Source organism: Rhineura floridana, chromosome 2 (genome assembly GCF_030035675.1).
Source record: "Rhineura floridana isolate rRhiFlo1 chromosome 2, rRhiFlo1.hap2, whole genome shotgun sequence".
Classification (NCBI taxonomy): domain Eukaryota; kingdom Metazoa; phylum Chordata; class Lepidosauria; order Squamata; family Rhineuridae; genus Rhineura; species Rhineura floridana.
The window spans coordinates 169,512,603-169,532,359 of record NC_084481.1 but is presented as its reverse complement, the minus strand read 5'-3'; the positions used below and the strand labels follow the sequence as shown (position 1 = coordinate 169,532,359).

The 19,757-nt window shown below is 42.2% G+C and overlaps 1 protein-coding gene across 1 annotated transcript; it reads left to right on the top strand.

Annotated features, from left to right (window-relative positions):
* Window positions 1–139: 139 nt before the first annotated feature.
* DLL4 (delta like canonical Notch ligand 4) lies at window positions 140–19,439 on the top strand. The gene is made up of 11 exons (XM_061611407.1): window positions 140–720; window positions 848–1,111; window positions 1,646–1,703; window positions 3,613–3,882; window positions 7,590–7,650; window positions 7,828–7,958; window positions 9,764–9,933; window positions 11,152–11,371; window positions 12,283–13,003; window positions 16,211–16,319; window positions 17,663–19,439. Exons 1-11 carry the CDS (start codon window positions 667–669, stop codon window positions 17,666–17,668), a joined length of 2,064 nt encoding a protein of 687 aa, XP_061467391.1. The 5' UTR covers window positions 140–666; the 3' UTR covers window positions 17,669–19,439.
* Window positions 19,440–19,757: the final 318 nt, after the last annotated feature.

Below are 19,757 nucleotides of genomic sequence, written 5' to 3'. Positions count from 1 at the left end.
ATTTTTCCATGGAAGCGTCTCAGTTTTGAGCGCTATAAATATCTCAACAGATGCTTGTCTTGTTAATAATCAGCTCGGCTTCTCGGTGGTCAGTGGCAGCGGCAGCGGCAGGGTATTAATTCTGGATCTCAGGGCTCTCCGCAACATTTGATTCCTTCTCTTCCAGAAAGATAAGGGGAGGGATCTTCTGAGTCTGACTGACAGTTACATAATGAGCTGGCGAAGCCAGGAGGCAACTATATAAACAGCTCGAAGGGAAGCAAGTTTTCCATTTACTGAGCGAGCGCTGCTAAGCCCGGGGAAAGGAGGAGCAGCGCAGCCACCCCCATTCTCCGCTCCCCTCCCGGCGCGCGCCTGGTCCTCTCCTCTCCTCTGTGGAGTTTCTCAAGGCGGCCCGACGGGGCAAGAGGTTTCCTTGCCAACGACAGGATTTAACCTTCCGACGTGGCTGGTTTAAAGTCAACCCCGTGGATTACTACCTTCCTCTTCAGTTTGGGGAGTATTCGGAGGGGAGACGGGGCTGACTGTGCGAGGTACCTCCTGTTGGTACCTGCTGTGGAGCTCCAGGCAGGAGCGCGCCCTCGGACCACCTGAGGAATACAAGAGAGACTCAAGTCGAGCCGAGCCCCGGAGGAGTTGGGAGCCTTGAGCAAATCTAGCACGAGGATGGCCGCCTTGCATCTTTTTGGCTTGACGTTTGCTTTAGCGGTTACGCTGCAGGTAATACAGGGCACCGCCGTCGAAAAATGGGGTGTTTCCTCCCCGCCTCTCCCTGCAAAGGCTTGGCCCTGAAGGGTGAACAAGCGTGGGTAAGCTTTGATTTTGTATCTGTCTCCCCTTTGTGCAGACGGTCTCCGGCTCCGGCGTCTTCCAGCTGGAGCTGCGGGAGTTTGTCAACGGCCAGGGCGCCCTGGCGAGCGGAGAGCCCTGCGGGGCGGGCTGCAGGACCTTCTTTCGCGTTTGCCTGAAGCATTTTCAGGCGGTCATCTCCCCGGGCGCCTGCACCTTCGGAAGCATCATGACCCCAGTCTTGGGGATCAACTCTTTCGCCATCAAAGAGACGGAGGGATTTGGCAGCCCCATAAAGTTACCTTTTAACTTCACGTGGCCGGTGAGAGCTCACCTTCAACAGCCTTGGGAAGGGGGGCAGGGAGGCGGCCGCTCTCCAGCGGCAGTTTAAACAAACCCTGCTCGACGTTTGTTTCCATAACTTCCACTTCTCGCAGAAAGCTACCGTCGAGTTGCCGGCCTTGCGGGCCTTCTATTTAGAAATAGGAGGGTTGCTTAAGTGAAGGGGAGGGCGCACATCTGTCAGCTGGGGAAAATTGCATTCAGCAGAAGTCGCTCTGGGATAGAGAGTTTTGGAGAGTGAGAGAATTCCCTCCTACACACGGAGGAGAGACACCTTTTCCCAGGAGATGAAGCAGTCCTGAGGAAGCTCCATTTCATTGACTCGGACAAAGTAATGCTATCTGCAATTAGAGTAATTGAAATGTACCTCTCCCAGCACTGCCAGGTGGAGGTTGGTTTCACCCAATAGTTTGAAATTCCGAGACCAACAGTCCCTTCCCGATCACTTATCACTAGAGCTCTCCGCTTGTCTTAAATGCTGTACTTTCCTCTCACTCCTTCTTTTCATTCACAGGGAACTTTCTCATTGATCATAGAAGCCTGGCACGCTCCCGAAGGTTATCATCCAGCAGGTGAATATGACATTTCCCTCTGTAGCCACTAGGGGGCGATAGCTTTGCAAAACTGGCTGCTTTATGTTTAAGCTAGTTTGTAAACTTAAACTAGTTAAGTCTGCCAGTATCATTATAAAATAGCTTCTACTTAAGATATAGATACTGCTGGACGTAACTGCTTAGAATATCTTTTCGGTGCTCGCCTTAGTTTGCAAGCCAGAGCTGTTCCCAAGATCTCATCAGTTTTGCTTTGATTTTGTCCCCCTACTTAATCTCCACACAATTGCGTTTCCTCCCGTTTATTTTTGGCGTGGGAAAGAAAGGAGCTCTTTGGTGAGAAAACGGCAAGGCTGCCAAAAAGTCCTGACTGCCTTTTCCTGTATTTTACACCTTTTTCAAATTCCGCCCTTTGGAAAAGAAATAATGGCTTTGGGATGTTTTTCTGACATAGAGGAAAAGGATATTTCAACAGCACAAGAGCTCTTACTTTGAAAGCCTTTCTGCAAAGTTTCTCAGGACAGAGGTTAACAAGAATGGATCCACAATGCATAAGAAAACAGTGTTTTTTTACTGGTATTGTGTAACCCCAACCTCTAATTATGGCAGCCAAATGGCTGAGCCCCACATATCTCGAATGTCTCCATAAACTCCTGGTTTATTAATGTTTTCATCAACATTCTTTGGCACACTGCTTGGGCTGCGTAACACAATTTTTTTCTTCAGTTTAACTATAATGGCAGCACATTGTCACAATTGCCTTTGAGGGCCTGGCAGATTCTCTTTATTTGGACATCACTAGGGTTTCTTACTATTAATTCCCTCCCCCACCCCCATTCTTCACCATTGTGAATAATCTTAAGCATGCCACCAGTTGCAATGAGCATTGTTTCTTTAAAAAAGATGGAAGGCTATGGCTGATGGAATCTGTTGCATAGAGTCTAGGCTTGCATGTTGGGGTCTGGAGGACTGATGTTAGATGCCACCGCTCCTTATGGTGACACTGGAGAAGAAGTGCAAGAAGGGGTGTAAAGTGGGAATGTTTTAATAAGGACATGGTGTGTGGTAGCACAGAGTACATTCGCACGGGCTGGAATGATGCTATGTGGGAATTCTTTTCATTGTCAATAGCAAAGGCACATTGGCAGAAAGGAGCATAGGATCAGTGTGCTTTAATATAAGCAGTCAAGGGATGAACTGTCAGTAGGGTTACCAATGTATCTGGCGGAGCCCCTGTGCCTTCGACAACTGTATTATAGGCAGAACTTCAGCTAGTGTAGCATCTCTCAGCATGGAGAATGCAGGGATGGAAAATATTTCACCTGTTGAATTTCTGCCTGTTATGCAGTTGCTGAATAGATGCCCTGCCTGACTGGGGGGGGGGAGTGGAAACTAACCTGTGAGGACATAGGTGCCACTGTAGAAAGTGTAAAGGTATGGATGGTTCTTGTACAATTTAGTGTAAATGGTGCTTTGGGAACTGGTGTGGAAGAGGGATTGCAGCGGTAGCATGGAAACACTCACGTGGATGGACTGAACTGGAGAACAAGCAGTGTGAGATAGTGGTGCCTCCTGGGTGGTATAAGTATGGCTGCCAGTGGAAAGTGCAAGTGCCTCATTTTTAAAAAGAGCGTCATTTGGACTCCAGACAGGACATCTTATCTTGCCTTGAAGCCCTGTTTTCCCCCCTCAAATGTTCCAGGTTCTTAGTGGTATCACTCTGCACATGCCCAGAAGCATTTCCCTTTGTGATCTGCAGTTGAGTCTAGCATAATCCAAAGCCCAGGATGGCATATGTGTCCTGGGCTTTGCATGTGGGGAGGTATTCTGTTTATGTGTAAGGAGCCACCGCTGATCTTCCCATGGTGTCTATAAAGGGGAGAGGCTCCCTCAGCCCTAACCAGGCCTGTGTCCTTTCGCATCGCATCAGGTTCCCAGCCCCCAGCCCAGAAGTGGCTTATCAGCCAGATGGCGATCCGGCGCTCGTTGGCCGTGGGCGAGGATTGGTTCCAGGACGAGCAAAGCAACGAGCAAGCCAAGCTGAGCTACTCCTACCGAGTGGTGTGCAATGAGCACTACTACGGGGACAACTGCTCCCGCCTCTGCAGGGGCCGCGACGACCACTTCGGCCACTACGTCTGCGAATCTGACGGCAGCATCGCTTGTATGACAGGCTGGACTGGGAATTACTGCACGGAAGGTGAGTGGCCTCCCTACCCACCACTGTCCCAACACAGGGAACAGGAGGCGAGAACCGGCTTGTGCAGTGCGCTCTGGGGGGGGGGGGGCGCGGGCGCGCACGCGCGCATGTGTAAACTACACCACAAGGCCAGGGAAAGGCGACAGCTCCCCCTGCTGTTCCTGGACATCCATCATGCCCTTACAGCGGCGCGCGCAAACAGCAGTGGCGGGCGTTGACTCTAAGTACACAAGCCTGATGTCGCGAGGACACTGCGGCGGCGAGGCCTTGGGTGGCACAAAATGTTAGAAAGGACGGGCAAGTGAGAGCGGCTGTGGGGATTTAGAAGCAGTTGCATAGACCCTGACGATCGGAGGGCTTTTATTTAAACGCCTCTGCCATATGTGGGGCAGCGCCATGCTCAGGATAATCTGTCGCTTGTCAGGTTCAACTGAGAACCAGAAGTGTCATTATAAGTTACGCTGAGTTTGTATCCCCCCCCCCCGCACTCGCGCGCGCCTTCCTTTAGGGGCGGGTGGTTATAATGCGAGGAAATGGGCAGAAGGCTTGTTTGAAGCGGGCGGAGAAAAGGTCCTTCTCAAGGCCCCTTGAACTTTTCACCCCTCTAAGTCACCGTTGCCCATTGTTTTTTATTATTTCTGGAAAAAGTTAGTATTTTTGTAAGTTTAGCAAAAATACCCACTGCCATATCCCAGACCAGATTCTTCCCTCCAACTGTATGTATACAGCTCAGAGATTTTATTTTCAATGTAATGAGTTATAGTCATGTTTCTAAATAAAATAAATGCCCAATGTGCAAGATGCCCAATTAAAAAACAACAACCCACTGAGATCCTAGAGAAAGGAAGCAGTACATCCCTTAAGCCTAGTCTTCCAGGTTCTATACTTCAGGTAGCTGATTGGCACTTTATGCGGCACTACATCAGTGTTTGCTCATGTCAATAAATAGTGAAGGGGAGAGTCTCCATCCGGCTCCCTGCCATATGTCCACTGCATGCCCTGGAGTGTTTTGGTAAGGTACAACACCTTCACCTACAGCTTTATTTTTTTTATATCCCACCCTTCCTCCAAGTAGGAGCCCATGGCAGCAAACAAAAGCACTGAAAACACTTTAAAACATCATATAAACAGACTTTAAAATATATTAAAATACAACATATTTAAAAACATTTTTAAAAGATTTAAAAACATCTTTAAAAAGAAAAAAGAAAAGGTTTAAAAACGTATTAAAAAAAACCAATTCCAACACAGACACAGACTGGGATAAGGTCTCAGCTTAAAAGGCTTGTTGAAAGGGGAAAGTTTATCATGGCATACACTAGTGGCTATATCTGAAGTGCACCATTTTGCATGCTGTGCAGCAGCAAGCATATATTTGCCACTTCATATATAGACTGACTGATTTACTGTACAGTATTTGTATCCCACTTTTTAGGCAATTGTCTCTCAAAGCATTCATATCGGTTAAAAAGAGAGAGATCCTGCCATTGACCCACAAGGGAAGGGGAGTGGAGGGAAAAGGTAGAGGGGGGAAATCAGTTCTTCAAGGCCAGAACAAAGTAGTGAGCTATGAGAGGGCATTACCAGGGCCAATTTTCCTTTGTTGGTACTCTTATTTGTTTGGCCAATGGATGTATATATGGTAGGAACTTGTGCAGCCAGATACATGTTTGGTAAATATGCATGCCACAGTGGATAAAACATTTTGCACACATCTGGGAAAAATTACAATGTGTCAGTGTAACACAATCCTGAATGTCTTGTGCATTGTGGGAAAAGCACATACATTATGCATCAGAAAGTCATTCAGTGCCAGTGGTGCCATCAGGGCAGGAGTCTGGGATAGTGCAGAGCCTCAGAGGAATGAATAGAAGGGTCCTCTCACATAGCACTGGTTTGCCACATTTTAAAGTAAGTGAAGTAATACACATTATCATCTGCCCATAAGAGCATCAAGACCAATTATGTAACTGAGCTACTGAAGTCAGCATTACAGTGTACTTGTTCTTTGGCATATGTATTTGTACTCCAAGCAGGAGAAGTAATACATGAAATGGCTCCTAATTATGCACAAATGTTATGTGAAAGTTTTTATAATCCTGCAGAAGACGTTGGTGTCTTTCCAGTTTGTATCACTTATTCTCTGGGACCATTTCTTACATTCACAAGGCTTTTGGCAATTTCCTGGGAGCCATATAAGTGATTCTCAAAATTATCTTTAATTGGGCTACATTTTATGGTGGCTGCAGGTGTAGCTCTCTTGATTACAGACTTTCACTTCTCTAAGCAAAGCAGTAGAGCAAATACCAGTCCATTGATTTCTATGGGGAAGATTGTCTATCTGCAATGATGGAAATAAATGAATGGGGATCACGGTTGTCTCCACCCCATTCCCTGGAAACAAAAGAATTGGGGGGGAATATAGCTCCCTCATACATGGTTCTTTTGCTTCTTGCACCTGCTCATGTGGCAATTGCACCATTTCCTGCATCTGTGTTCCACATCATTTCTGCTCCCCCATTTGTACCTACTTTGGATATGCCTGCTTTAGATAGCGACTGCATTAAATGTCCGTACCTAGTAGACTGTTTTAATGTTCTAGATCATAAAAGCTGTAGAGAAAGCTATTTTCAAATCTAATAATACTTTATCTACATTGCATTTCTATACATTTCCAACTACTAGGGCAGCTTCTTAGTATCAAAGAACTATTGCATTTATGATACTATCATTTTAACTATGGGTTCAAGTACATCTGCTAAGTTTAGAGTTGTCCCGTTGCTAAAAGTTGTGTGTATACATCACTGCTCTAATCAAACCCGATAAAACTGGTAGCAGTGCAGCTGCAGAAGTTTTAAAAACACAGCCACATTCTGTTTTCCTTTGCTTTAGGAAACTATATTTGTTGTGAAAACAAGCAGCAGCAGCAACAAAACCTGGCTTAAAGGAAATCTATATTCATGAACAATGCTGGTGCTATAATCTTCCTCCCTTTAGTTCATTATCTTTAAAAAAAACCCAAACATTGGATTCACAATCATGCATGTATATTGGGCACTTTTATGTATTAAAAAGGCTATTTTCCCACTTCACGCTGATTTACATAATTTTGAGCATGGCATATGAATATCTTTGGAATTGAATTTAGAGGGTTTTTTAGTAAAAAATACAATTGCAAGCAATTCTGGATTATTCATTCTCCGCCTAATCTTCTAGGCCAGTCACTGAATCTCAGGATTGTCATGAAGTTAAAATGAGAAAATATGTTCGCCCTGTTTGCACATCATAATGAACCATAGATAATTGTTTATCATGAATGTGCAAATCTAGACTCTTGATCCTCACTGCTAGTGTGCAGAGGAAACACCACAATATCTGGCATTATGTCCAAACTGGGGATCATGGTTTGTTTTTCTGAAACCATGATTATTATGGTAAGAACAAACCTTGACTAAAGATGGTGGTCTGTTGGGAGTTAAACAAACCACAATCCTTGTTTCAGACATAATGCCTAAACCAGGGATCGTGGCTTGTTACCAAATCAGCAATCCAGATCAACACATTTACAGTAAATCATAAACTATGTGCAAACTGGGCTGTTGCCTAGAGCTTCTTGAAGGGCAGGATACAAGTACAATAACAACTTATTGAAATGCATCTAAGTTGCTGTTGAACAAAGTCTTAAACTCTTATCTTTTTTTAAACAGCTATCTGTCTAGATGGGTGCTCAGAGAAAAGTGGATTTTGCAGAAATCCAGGAGAGTGCATGTAAGTAGCTGCTGTATTAGATCTTAATGTGGTTAACAGTGTATAAGTCCCACTTCTTTCCTTCTCCTTTTAACTTTCCCCATTTTAATTGTCCTCACTGATGAAACTCCTATTGATTTCAAGTCAGCTCAAAGTCTTTTAGCAGATACTTCAGACATGTACATTATTGCTTTCCAGCTGTCGTAGCGGTTGGCGAGGCCGTTACTGTAATGAATGTATCCCTCATATGGGTTGTCGCCATGGGACCTGTACAAAACCAGGAAAGTGCATATGTGATGAAGGCTGGGGAGGCCTTTTCTGTGATCAAGGTTAGTTGATTTAGTTATAACAAGAGTGCATTAATTTTAACATGAGTTTTTTTCCTGTTGATAAATGTCTGGGGGGGGAGATTGTTAAGTATGTTAAAATGTTAACCTAAATTTAACATTTTAGGTTACTGCAAGTATTCTAACCTATAGAGTGTAAATCTGATTCTCTTGGATGATTGTAGCCACATGTTCTTTTTCTGTATAAGTGGTATAAGTTTACAGGAACCTTCCAAAGTATTCCTACATACTTTTCTTTAAAATAGATTGACACACTGAGCATTCAGCCTTGCCTTTCATCCCATACAAAGAACTGTACATTCAGTATCATATACCTAATTGAGGCAGTTTTTACTTGATATCACAAGTAAATAGACTTTGGCCCTTCCTTATTTTAACTCGTGAGGGAGTATCCTTATATGACAAATGCAGAGTTTAAAATAAATAGAAAGGAAAAATACTTTTCCAGGTTCTATTTCAAGGGACAGTTTTGACCTTGCAGTTGACATGTTTCCATGATCTCTGATGTAGCCTCAGTTGAATAACTATTGATTCTCCAAAGTAATATCTACATTTAAACTACACTTGTTTTTGAAACAGTGGAATTCTTATGGAGACTGTCATGACTTAAGCACCACATGGCTGCATAAGGAGGAAAAGTAAAGATTTGGGTTTGCTCCCTACTTTGGTTGTTTATTAACCATATACACAATTCATTTACTTTAGCATAGTTATACCACCTGTAAAGTTTTCATTTTTGCTCTGTAGACCTGTGTGATTAACTATAAACGTTCAAATAAAGATATCTATAAACAGAAACTTGATCGATTTCATTAGGCAGTACAAGATGTTATTTTATTTCTCCATACTAATTGTATATTTTCTTATGCAGAGGAAAAACAGGTGGAGGGGGTATTTTAAGCATAAAAATGGCACCAAGAAAAAGAAGACAGTGTCGTCTTCTTTAGTTTTCAGTCCCTGCTGCTGCATTTTGTAAAATAATAATGTTGAGGCCAAGGTACATATGATTCAACGTGTTCTAGATTATACAAAGCCTATTCTACTGGGAGTATTAAAGTATATAGACTTATATCTTTTAACCTGATAAATGCACATTAAATCTCTTTATTACTAATGGGCTTAAGCACATACAAAGGAGAATGCTCCAAATGCATCAGTACAGTTAATGGCTTATCAGGCCCCTCAGATTCAGAACAAAATCATTCACAGCCATCTTCCTCCATGGGGATGCATACATAGTTATTACAGAATGTCAGAGCTTGGCCTCTCCCAGTATTTAAGGGTATTTTAATTGCCTTAGCAGGTGAAATGCTGACTGATCATCTATCATTAAATGTTAGTACTAAAAGCATTCTGGTTCACCTTGGTTACACTAATAGTACTAAAAGCTCATTGTAACCCTACGAGTCTATCTCCTTCCCTGACCCTTTGATATACTAGGCTCTGAACCTGGGACAAAAGTGAGGCTTTGTGTTTCTTCTTATTACATATGGAGAGGCTTTAAACAATGCTGGCTGTGGCAATGAGAACTATACTGTGGAGAAGGTACTCGCCTTACGTTCCCTCAGACAAGTTTGTTTATTTTGTTCTGAATAGTCCTCCTGGTTGGGGAGGCTCATCCTGCTAAGCAATTTTCATTGTTTCTATTGACAATAAATTAAAGGTGTTTTGGTCAAAGTCTCTTATGTTTTGCTGTTTCTAGTGCCGCCTTTGTGCTGTTATTTGTTAAAACACACATATCTCATTGCCTGAGGGGCTTCCCTTGTTATGCCTCTATGTCCTTGCAGATCTGAACTACTGCACCCATCACAGACCCTGCAAAAATGGAGCCACATGCATGAACACTGGCCAGGGAAGCTACACATGTTCCTGCAAAGAGGGTTTTACTGGCATTGACTGTGAACGGAATATCAGTGAATGTGACAATAACCCCTGCAAGAATGGAGGAAGTTGCATGGTAAGAACAAGCTATATGTTGGAAGTTTATCAGGGGTCATGAATGTACTACTGTGTATTCACAGCACCTGCCTGGTAGGTTAAGGTGAGGAACTGATTGATTGACGAATTAATGATATTTCTAAGTTATCCAAAAACCAGAGTTCAGGGGGGTTATACATAATGTTAAAATGCATTATAAACAATAAAAATAAGATTACAATACAAACACATCACCACAGTGATAAATCAATAAAATCAATCGCAGACAGATCTTGAAATTTAAAAAGCAAAAATGGCAAAATCTATTAAAAATCCCCAAAGTGCCCTAAAAAGCCCAAGAAAATGTTTTAAAAGTCTTTGCCTGAATACAGAGTAGGCTGCAGGTGAGCCTCTCTGGGAAGATCATTCCACAACCAGGGTCTGTCACTGAGAAGGCGCTCACCTCTAGTAGCTAACCTCTGGATCTCCTTAGCAGTGGTATTTAGAGAGATGTCATTCAGAGAAAATGATGATATTAAGGTAGTGAGTTGGTGGATGCTATCTTGGAGACTCTTTCAGGCTGCTGGAGAAGGAAGAGAAGTAAGCAGGCACTGTGGTATTAGTAAAATAAATAGATAAATGGTGAAGGTAGAGCTGATACAAAGATGGTGGCATTCCTGCTGTGGCATAGAGGGGCTTTGGTGCTCCCATGAGGGTTCCACATGCACAGATATGAAAATGCCGTAGGTTCCACTGTAAGAATGGTTCCAGCCTTCAGTACAATGCTAATATATGTAACGCATATCTCTGTTTCATGTACATTCTTTTATCTACACTGTAACAGAGTAATATTTTCAGTCTTACTTATTTCACTTTGGTAATGGGTATGTGCATAGTCCACAGGTTCATGAATCCTATTCTCCCAGTGATCTTTCTAGTAACTAACAATAAATCAGAAGTACACCGCTGTATGAATGCAGTCTCATTTGAGTGTTATCACTTAATATATGGTGTGGTTTACTTTTTCATCTGTAAGACTGCTTAGTTCTGTTTTAGCCCTGCTTGTACTCTGAGCTACTACTTAAAAGGACATGCAATCTGATACCATTTTATCTGAATTTGTTTTTGGTGCATCTCTGTTTTGTTCATCTCTGAAAAATCATTTCACTCTGAGAAATGAACAGAAAAGTTGCCTTAAAGCAACTATAGTTTTATGGAGTCAAATTTTATTTGTTCATTTATTTATTTTCTTCTGCAGGATTTAGGAGAAGACTACAAATGCACATGTCCCCCAGGATATGATGGTGCTAACTGTGAGCACAGTATTTTGACTTGTATTGACTCACCGTGTTTTAATGGTGGTACATGCCTGGAAAGTGAAAAAGGAGCCAGCTATGCTTGTATTTGCCCTATGGGCTTTACAGGATCCAATTGTGAAAAAAAAGAAGACAAGTGTACCAACAACCCATGTGCTAATGGTAAGTTCTTTCACCCAAAGGATTTCACCTTTTAAGGAGGATTATAATGAAAATAACCTTAATCTGATTCTGGGTTCCTCCCCTTGATCTGTCAGTTTGTTTCTCCTGTTATATATACTTTGTTTGATGTATTTTCTACTGCCTTTTGAGGCTCATATTGCATGTAAGAGGGAGTTGCATATTTTTTCTCCACATTTTTTAAAAAAAGAATCGGCCTGGACAGAGTGGAGGGGTAAAGAGTCTCCTTAAGCCTTTTCCTCCAGTTATTTTTCAGCTGGAAGTTATCTGTCCCAAGTTGCTCTTTAACCCATAAGGTGGAATGGTATGCAATTGTGCTAGCATATATACATGATGTAGTCACACGTAGTAGACAATTCAACACACAGAAGAATCAAGGAGTGAGACGCATACAGACCAGGCACACATTCTGGATTTCTAAACCATAGTTCTGAACTGACCTCTATCTCTTTACTGTATCTATTCTCCTATTGGTTTCCTTCTTGCTTTTCTGTTTATGCAGTTTCACCTGTCACTGGACCCCTTCCCCGCCCCATTCCCTCATATTTTCACCTTCTGTGTTGCTGTTCTGTGTCTATAACAGTCTCCTCTCTTTGTGCATCAAACTAACATTTCCCAATTGATTAAATCCTTCCTCAAATCCCTTAATGTTCCCTTGGGCAGGACACATAACTTAGTAGCATGCAACATAGAATATGTCTTCCTACGTCATTCTTTATGGTTCTGTATCAGGTTATGTTTTCTCTTCAGCTTTGCCCTGTTGGTTATATATTGTCAGTCCTCTGAGCAGAGTCTGTGTCATTGCTTCTATGTTCAGTGCAACAAACAGCAGGCACTAAATAACTAAAAAAATACATTCCTGATTGAGCTTTTTACTGTGCTTTTCTCTGCAGGTGGGCAATGCTTTGTTTTGGGCCAGCAACATGTGTGTCGTTGCCGTCCTGGCTTCTCCGGTCAGAAATGTGAGATAAACACCAGCAAGTGTTCCAGAAACCCATGTTCCAATGGAGGATCTTGTCATGACCTTGTGACTACACATGATTATACATGTACTTGCTTGCCAGGCTACACTGGCAAAAACTGTGATGTTAGAACTAGAGATGGGTGTGCCTCTGGGCCCTGCCAGAATGGGGGAACATGCTACGTTGGGCTTTATACTACTAGTTTTGCCTGCCACTGTCCTCCTGGCTTCATGGGTAGCCATTGTGAATTTCCAGTGTACTCTGTTCCAGTGACTGTTCCAGAGCTTCCTAAACCGGTTCCGTGGGTGGCCATATCCATGGGAGTTGGGCTCGTTGCTCTTCTCATATTGTGTTGCATGATAGCTATAGTTATCCGGCAAATGCAGAGACAGCCAGAACAGAATTCAGAAACAATGAACAACCTGTCTGACTTCCAGAAGGAAAATCTCATCCCAGCATCTCAACTTAAAAACACCAATAAAAACAAAGACCTTGAAGTAGACTATGTGCTGGAGAAATCAAACTACAAACTTAAGAATCACACACTGGATTATAACCTGGTGAAGGAGCTGACAAGCAGAGGTGCTCAGGAAGATAAATATCATAAAAGTGAAAAATGTATAGGAGAGAAATCGCCCTTCTGGTTACGCAAGTATGGACACTTTCTAAATAAATCTAATTTCTGTGCACAGGTGAACAAGGAAACTTATGTAGTGCAAAGAACAGGAGTAGGGAGCAAATCAGAAATTCATTAGATCCTTAAAAATGTGCCAGCTGGATAGAAAATCTCTAACTCTGACATTTTTCCTTTCTTGTAGAACATAGGTCTTCATTTTGTGGGTTGCAACCCATGCTAGATGAGTTGCACAAAGCCTTACTTTCATCTCCCGTCTGAGGGAGGAGTTGTCCTGCTGCATCCCTCCCCCCCCCCTCGGAGGTTTCCTGGCTTATTGCAGTGGCAGAGGTGGAGGCAGCAGGGAGGAGTGGTGCAGGCAAGCCATGGAGGAAAACTTATGACAGCCCGGGACAGCTCCACAGCAACTGTTCTGCTCCACAGATGACACTGTTGCAGGCTCAGTGGCAGAATCATAGACTCGTAGAATAGTAGAGTTGGAAGGGGCCTATAAGGCCATCAGCCCCCTGTGCAATGCAGGAATCCAAATCTAAGCATTCCCGACAGATGGCTGTCCAGCTGCCTCTTGAATGCCTCCAGTGTCAGAGAGCCCACTACCTCTCTAGGTAATTGGTTCCATTGTCGTATGGCTCTAACAGTTAGGAAGTTTTTTCTGATGTCCAGTTGAAATCTGGCTTCCTGCAACTTGAGCCCATTATTCCGTGTCCTGCACTCTGGGACGACCAAGAAGAGATCCCGGCCCTCCTCTATGTGACAACCTTTCATGTACTTGAAGAGTGCTATCATATCTCCCCTCAGTCTTCTCCAGGCTAAACATGCCCCGTCCCTTCAGTCTCTCCTCATAGGGCTTTGTTTCCAGTCCCCTGATCATCCTTGTTGCCCTCCAGTTTGTCTGCATCCTTCTTGAAGTGTGGAGACCAGAACTGGATGATGTATTCAAGATGAGGCCTAACCAGTGCTGAATAGAGGAAATAGAAGGGTTGAATAGAGGGAATAGAAGATAAGGAGGGAAGCAGCAGGCGACAGGACAGTTGCTGAGGAGCTGTCAGGCCTTTTCTGAGTTTACTCTGTGACTTCTCTGGGCCGTCTGCCTCTGTCTGCCTTCCCTGCTTCCCTCTTCTTTATGGGGTTGGGGGAGGCTTAGCCAGGTCTAAAGTAAGTGACAGGATGGGAGGGGGAACCAGAGGAAGCCTTAGAGAGGTCTAAAGGGGGGGAATGGAGGAAGCCTTAGCCAGGTCTAAAGGGGTTGGGGAGTGAGGATTAAGGGAGGGAGGCTTAGCCAGGTCTAAACCAGCCCCACTAACTCATTTTTTGCCCCCACCCCGTGGCCAACTTTGGCAGGAGAGTGAGATAACCCTTCTGTCAGTCATGTGAATTCATGTGATACCGCATTAAAAGTGAAAATGTGAAAGTAGGTCCCATCTTACAGATTGTGAGTCAGAGGTGGGTCTTGTGTCTGGACCAGTTGAAGACCATTGATGTAGAGTACACTTCTCAGTAAAAGAGGAGGGTTGGCAGTCAATCAAATTCTGGAAGTATTTTAACTTTCTCTGTAGAACGATAAGAAGTAATACTTTCTGAGCATAAGAAAGTAAGCAAGACAAAATAACTAAGTGTAACCTATTTTTTGTAATTAAGAGTCATTATTGATGAGAGAAGCAAGGTGGGTAGCCATTGTTTATTGGCTATATACTTCTTATCAGTAGCCTTCAATTTATTTAGTTTTTCAATCTGGGAACCTTTTTTTAAACCCAATCTGCAAAATATTGGTCACTTCTAATATTTTATTTTGTCAGGCTTTCTTCTTTATGTTTTCCATTCTTTCTTCCCCCCTCACTCAGTCTTTTTCTTCCTTTAACTCACAAAAATAAAAATAAAACTGTGGTAGAGGCCTTGGCATGACCCGTCCTACAGCCAGGTCGCAGCCCACCAGTTCAAGGTCAATGCTGTAGGGAGATAGTAATATCTTGCACCAGATTCAAAGAAACCATGATCCCATGGGCTAGAAATCAACTGAAATTTGTTCTTGGCTTATTTCTGGCTTGCCGCTCATGAATTGTTTAAAGCAATTCATACTCTGTATTTGGACAACATGGTAACTATGGCTTGTTTGAGCTGCGCAGGCACCATGGGTGGCAGAGAAGCCACATGGGGACTCATGCAGCAGGGATAGGCATATTCATGATTAAACCATGGTTTAAGACAAACTGGCTTACCATTATATGCAAATGAGGCAGGGCTGTCATGGGTTTGTTCCTGTCAGAGTTTTTTACTTGACAAAAACACCTCTACCCAGATCCTTGATACTTGAACTGCTCACCTACCTAATTTAATTAATCATGTGGGGAAATGAAGAAGGACAAAAAAAAAGTGCAGCAAAACAGTTTCTTATTCCATCTTTCAATTCAGACTTAATAGCATTTGCATAGAATACATAAAATTTTGTGCATCTATTATGCCTAGTCCAGCCAAGGACTAACAAAGTGCTGTTGAGAAAATCTCTCTCATTCTTTTTCAGTCTTGTTTTCTGTTTTCTAAAATGGGACTAATATTGGGCAGACTTTCAGCATTTTAAATATGAATAGGGATAACAATGGATGAAAACTAGTGAAATGCCCACCATTGTGTGTGTAAAAGGAGGGGCCTTTATGAGAAAGGAGCCCTTGGAGAAACATAATCTCTCTCTGCTCAGAGACAACTTTCACCTTCCTCATAGGATCTCTGTGATTTGAGGCCAGGCTACCCTGAGTAAGGAATGAGGGATGGCTTTTCCTCCACTGTAATGTTCCTAAATTCAGTGTTTTGCTTTCATAGGAGGGACTAGCAGTCATTCATATATACAGGAGCAAGGACACCATCTGAGTGGCAGGCTAAAGCCATTCCTTGTTCCTGGTTACCCTAGTGTTTTAAGAGGAAGAACAGGTTTTGGCTCCTCTCAAATGTGTCCTAAATCACAGCTGATTTACTTTTTCCAATAGAATGCAATGAATGCTATTGGAAACCAGACTCTATTCAGAACTCCATTGGCAAGTTCCATCCTGGGTTCTGTTGGTTGGTCATAGAAGAATCTGAAGGTAGAATTGATTGGGAACTGCATTTTATTTATTTTCTGTGTCATTCATGGCCTCAGCTACTGTAGAAAATCCTTTCTTCACAGCTTAACACATGAAACTAGAACATTTTGCTCAGAGACTTTATCATGTGTTTTATTTGTATTTTCAACAGTGAAAAGCCAGAATGTAGAATATCAGCAATATGCTCTCCAAGGGATTCCATGTACCAGTCTGTCTTTGTGATAACAGAGGAGCGAAATGAGTGCGTTATAGCCACAGAGGTATGCATGTTGCCTATACAGATTTTATTTAATTACTTATAAAATATTTCTATACTGCCTGTCAGTTTTAAAAAGGAGCTCTGAAGACAGTTTACAACAATAAAATATAAATACAATTAAAGAGGATTCAAAGCCAAAATAAAGCAGATAAAATCATAACTAGATAAAACCTAACACATTACCACACATATTTTTGTAAACTGATTAGCAGTTTTGTTACAATCAAGCAGTATATAAATTTTGTTAAATAAAATTAAAAGCATGGCAGAACAAAAATGTTTTAACCACCCACCTAAAGAGCAATAAAGAAGGGGCCAATGTACTGTCCCTTGCAAGGGACTTCCACAACCAGGGTACCATCACTGAAAAGGGCCTGTGTGCATCTCTACCAATTGCATCTGCCTTGGGGGTAGAATGTGGAGCAGGGCCCTGGAAATGAAATGGACTGCCTTCCAGTCGATTCCGACTTATGGGCGCCCCTATGAATAGGGTTTTCATGGTAAGCGGTATTCAGAGGTGGTTTACCATTGCCTTCCTCTGAGGCTGAGAGGCAGTGACTGGCCCAAGGTCACCCAGTGAGCTTCGTGGCTGTGTGGGGATTCGAACCCTGGTCTCCCAGGTCGTAGTCCAACACCTTAACCGCTACACCACACTGACTACCATAATTGGCAAGCAGGTTCATGCAGAAAGGGGCAATCCTTCAAATATCCTGCTTCCAAGCTATATTTGTCACATTTGCAGTCAATATATAGAGAGGCGATATCTCATTTCTTATAATGAAAATCTGAAAATATAGAGCAGAGCAATTTTGGGCTTTCAAGCATCATTTGCATACATCTGGTATGACTAAAATAGGTAGCTGATGGAAATGGAACTATTTCTAGTGCTGCTCCAGATCATCTCAGCAAACCATACTTAAGCAACTAGAGAAATCAATGAACTACATCTTGGTTTGTTTTTTTAAAATGGTCTGAATACCAAAGTAAAGATATCGGCTTACACTCCTACTTCTGAAAACAGAATTCTGCTCATGGAATATTGCATCTCCCCCTCCCCACTACAGCACCCTGAACCTCCTGAAAACTGCTCCTGAGGGTTGGGAGAACTTCAGAATAACACAGGATGTGGTGCAAGAGCTACAATAGGAAGGGGGAATTGAAAATCAATCCAGTCTCACATGATAGCAAAGAGCTGATCCTGAGCAAATCATTCAGCTCCCCCCCCCGCCCCACTGCTCCGCAAAGCCCCACGGGTGGGATGGGAGAGTTTGGATTGCAGCTTTACTTTGCATTTGAATGGTACTGACTGTTTCTCATTTCTTTTTTCAATTTGTTTGTGAACAGGTATAAGAATGGAGGTTGCTCTGTTTGCACCTCGTTGTTCGAGATGCCACAAGGTGGACATTCCTGCTACATTGTTTACAATTCACAATTGGATTGGACTTGGATTTTTTAATTATATGCAATTTGCTGCTCTCAGGAGGAGGAGTGGATGGAAGTGGGTGAACTGGACAGACTGTGAATTTTAAGATGCAATAGACTTTTTGTCTCCTGTTCTCTTGTTTTGAAGTCTGATGTGAGGAATGTAATTGACTACAGGGAGGGGAGAGACAGAAATGATGTCTTTTATCAGCCTTTGAAATTACATTGCTGCCAGTTACTCACAGACAGTTGTGTGACTTTTCAGAAATTCAGTCTTGGAAGGTGCCAGTTGATCCAAAAGGCACTTGGCCATCACAGAATATACCAACAATACTGTGAGAAGAATGAATGAAGAAACATATTTTTCTATGCAGATAATGGATGTAGAATAAATGAGCTCACAATTTTTTCTGGATTTGAAAGTGCCTAAAGCGTGTCTGAGAATCTAGAGAGCCCAAATCAAAACATATCTGCTTTTTTCCCTGCAGTACCCAAACAGTATTGGCAAGGAGCTGCTATCGGTACCTCCTGTTGCCCTTTTTTCCCTTCCATGTATTCCAGACAGTGTAAGGGGAGATGGATACTGAATTGGCATTTCATCTCCTGTGGTGATGCTTTGGTGAAATGAGCAGTAAATTGGGATTTGTTCCTATTTCTGAATCACAGAGACATCCATGGACTTAAACAGAAGGGGATAATCCTGCCGCCTCCTCAGTATGAGGAAGCTTAATCCCAGTGCTCACAGAAAGCCTTACAAGTGCGTTTAAAATCAATCAGCTGTTTTCATGTCCTTTGCACTACTAGTCATTGTGAATAGAAGTGTGTTTCTTCTTCATATGCATTAGGTAAGATTTGTGATTTCCTGTTGGATATCTAAAAATGGTGCCACCACTTCAACTGCAAATTATCTCCAAGTCCACTGTTATTTTTTTACAGCCAGGAAAGTGTTTATGAGCTCTGCCTTTATTCCTTGCTGCAGTACAACCACTGCTATCTACCCGTCTACCACTCTAAGAAAGACTAAGCTACACTGGTGACTTCTTGAGGTATATACTGTGGGTTACATCTTAAATTTCTTGGTTTGTCCTGCTTCTTCATTCCTTCATACTGCTACAAGGAAAGGAGTAACCTTACTTTTTGAGTCCAAAGGAGCAGTTCTGAACTGGAAAACTCAGTGCACACAGACTCTTATACATTTCAGCAATAATAATAGACATTTAAGATAGGAAGTGCTGTGATGTTTGTAATGATAAACAAGTACTGTGGGAAAGGGAATATGGCGGAAGCAGAGAGAGGAAACAAATTTTCATTCAAGGAAGCTGGGATTGTATTTTCTGTGATGGAAGAGCAATGTTCTTGACCTTGTAAATCCCAGCACTGGATTAGTCCACCTACAACCTTCAAATGTGTAAGCAAGATTTTGCTTGGAATGATCATTACTGATCTTTTGGAGTGACCATTCAAGACCATTATGAAAATGACCTTAAGAAATCAATAATATGGTTTATATTAGTGTCTGTTTGTAGTTATTTGAAACATAGTATTTCAATAATTTAAAAAGAAAATCAGAAGCACTGAACTTTCTACATTTTGTAACATTATTTTGTATATAATGTATATTTATAATCAAAACAGAAGTGTAAATGTTTATTACTTATGTTATGTTTTTATGTGATGACAAAGTTTGAATTTTATTTTTTTTTTCAAACAATGAAAATACTTTCCTGCTACTACCAAGTTTAGTGTGGTTTCTCATTTTATGACTTGAGTTTCATGATCTTACAATATTTACAGGATATTTCTTAATTGCAGAGGCTAAGAAGTCTGACAGCTCTTTAAGAAATAGATATTTGTTGATGGGCATGACATGTACAAAGTTTATCCTAATGTTCTTGGTGAATGAATTCTGTTACTTTTGAGTTGCTAAACTTCTTTAATGTAAGAATTTTTATATTTGTAATCTAGAACAGTAATGAATCCAAGCTTTTAAAGTGGTCTTTAGAGTAGGGATTAAATG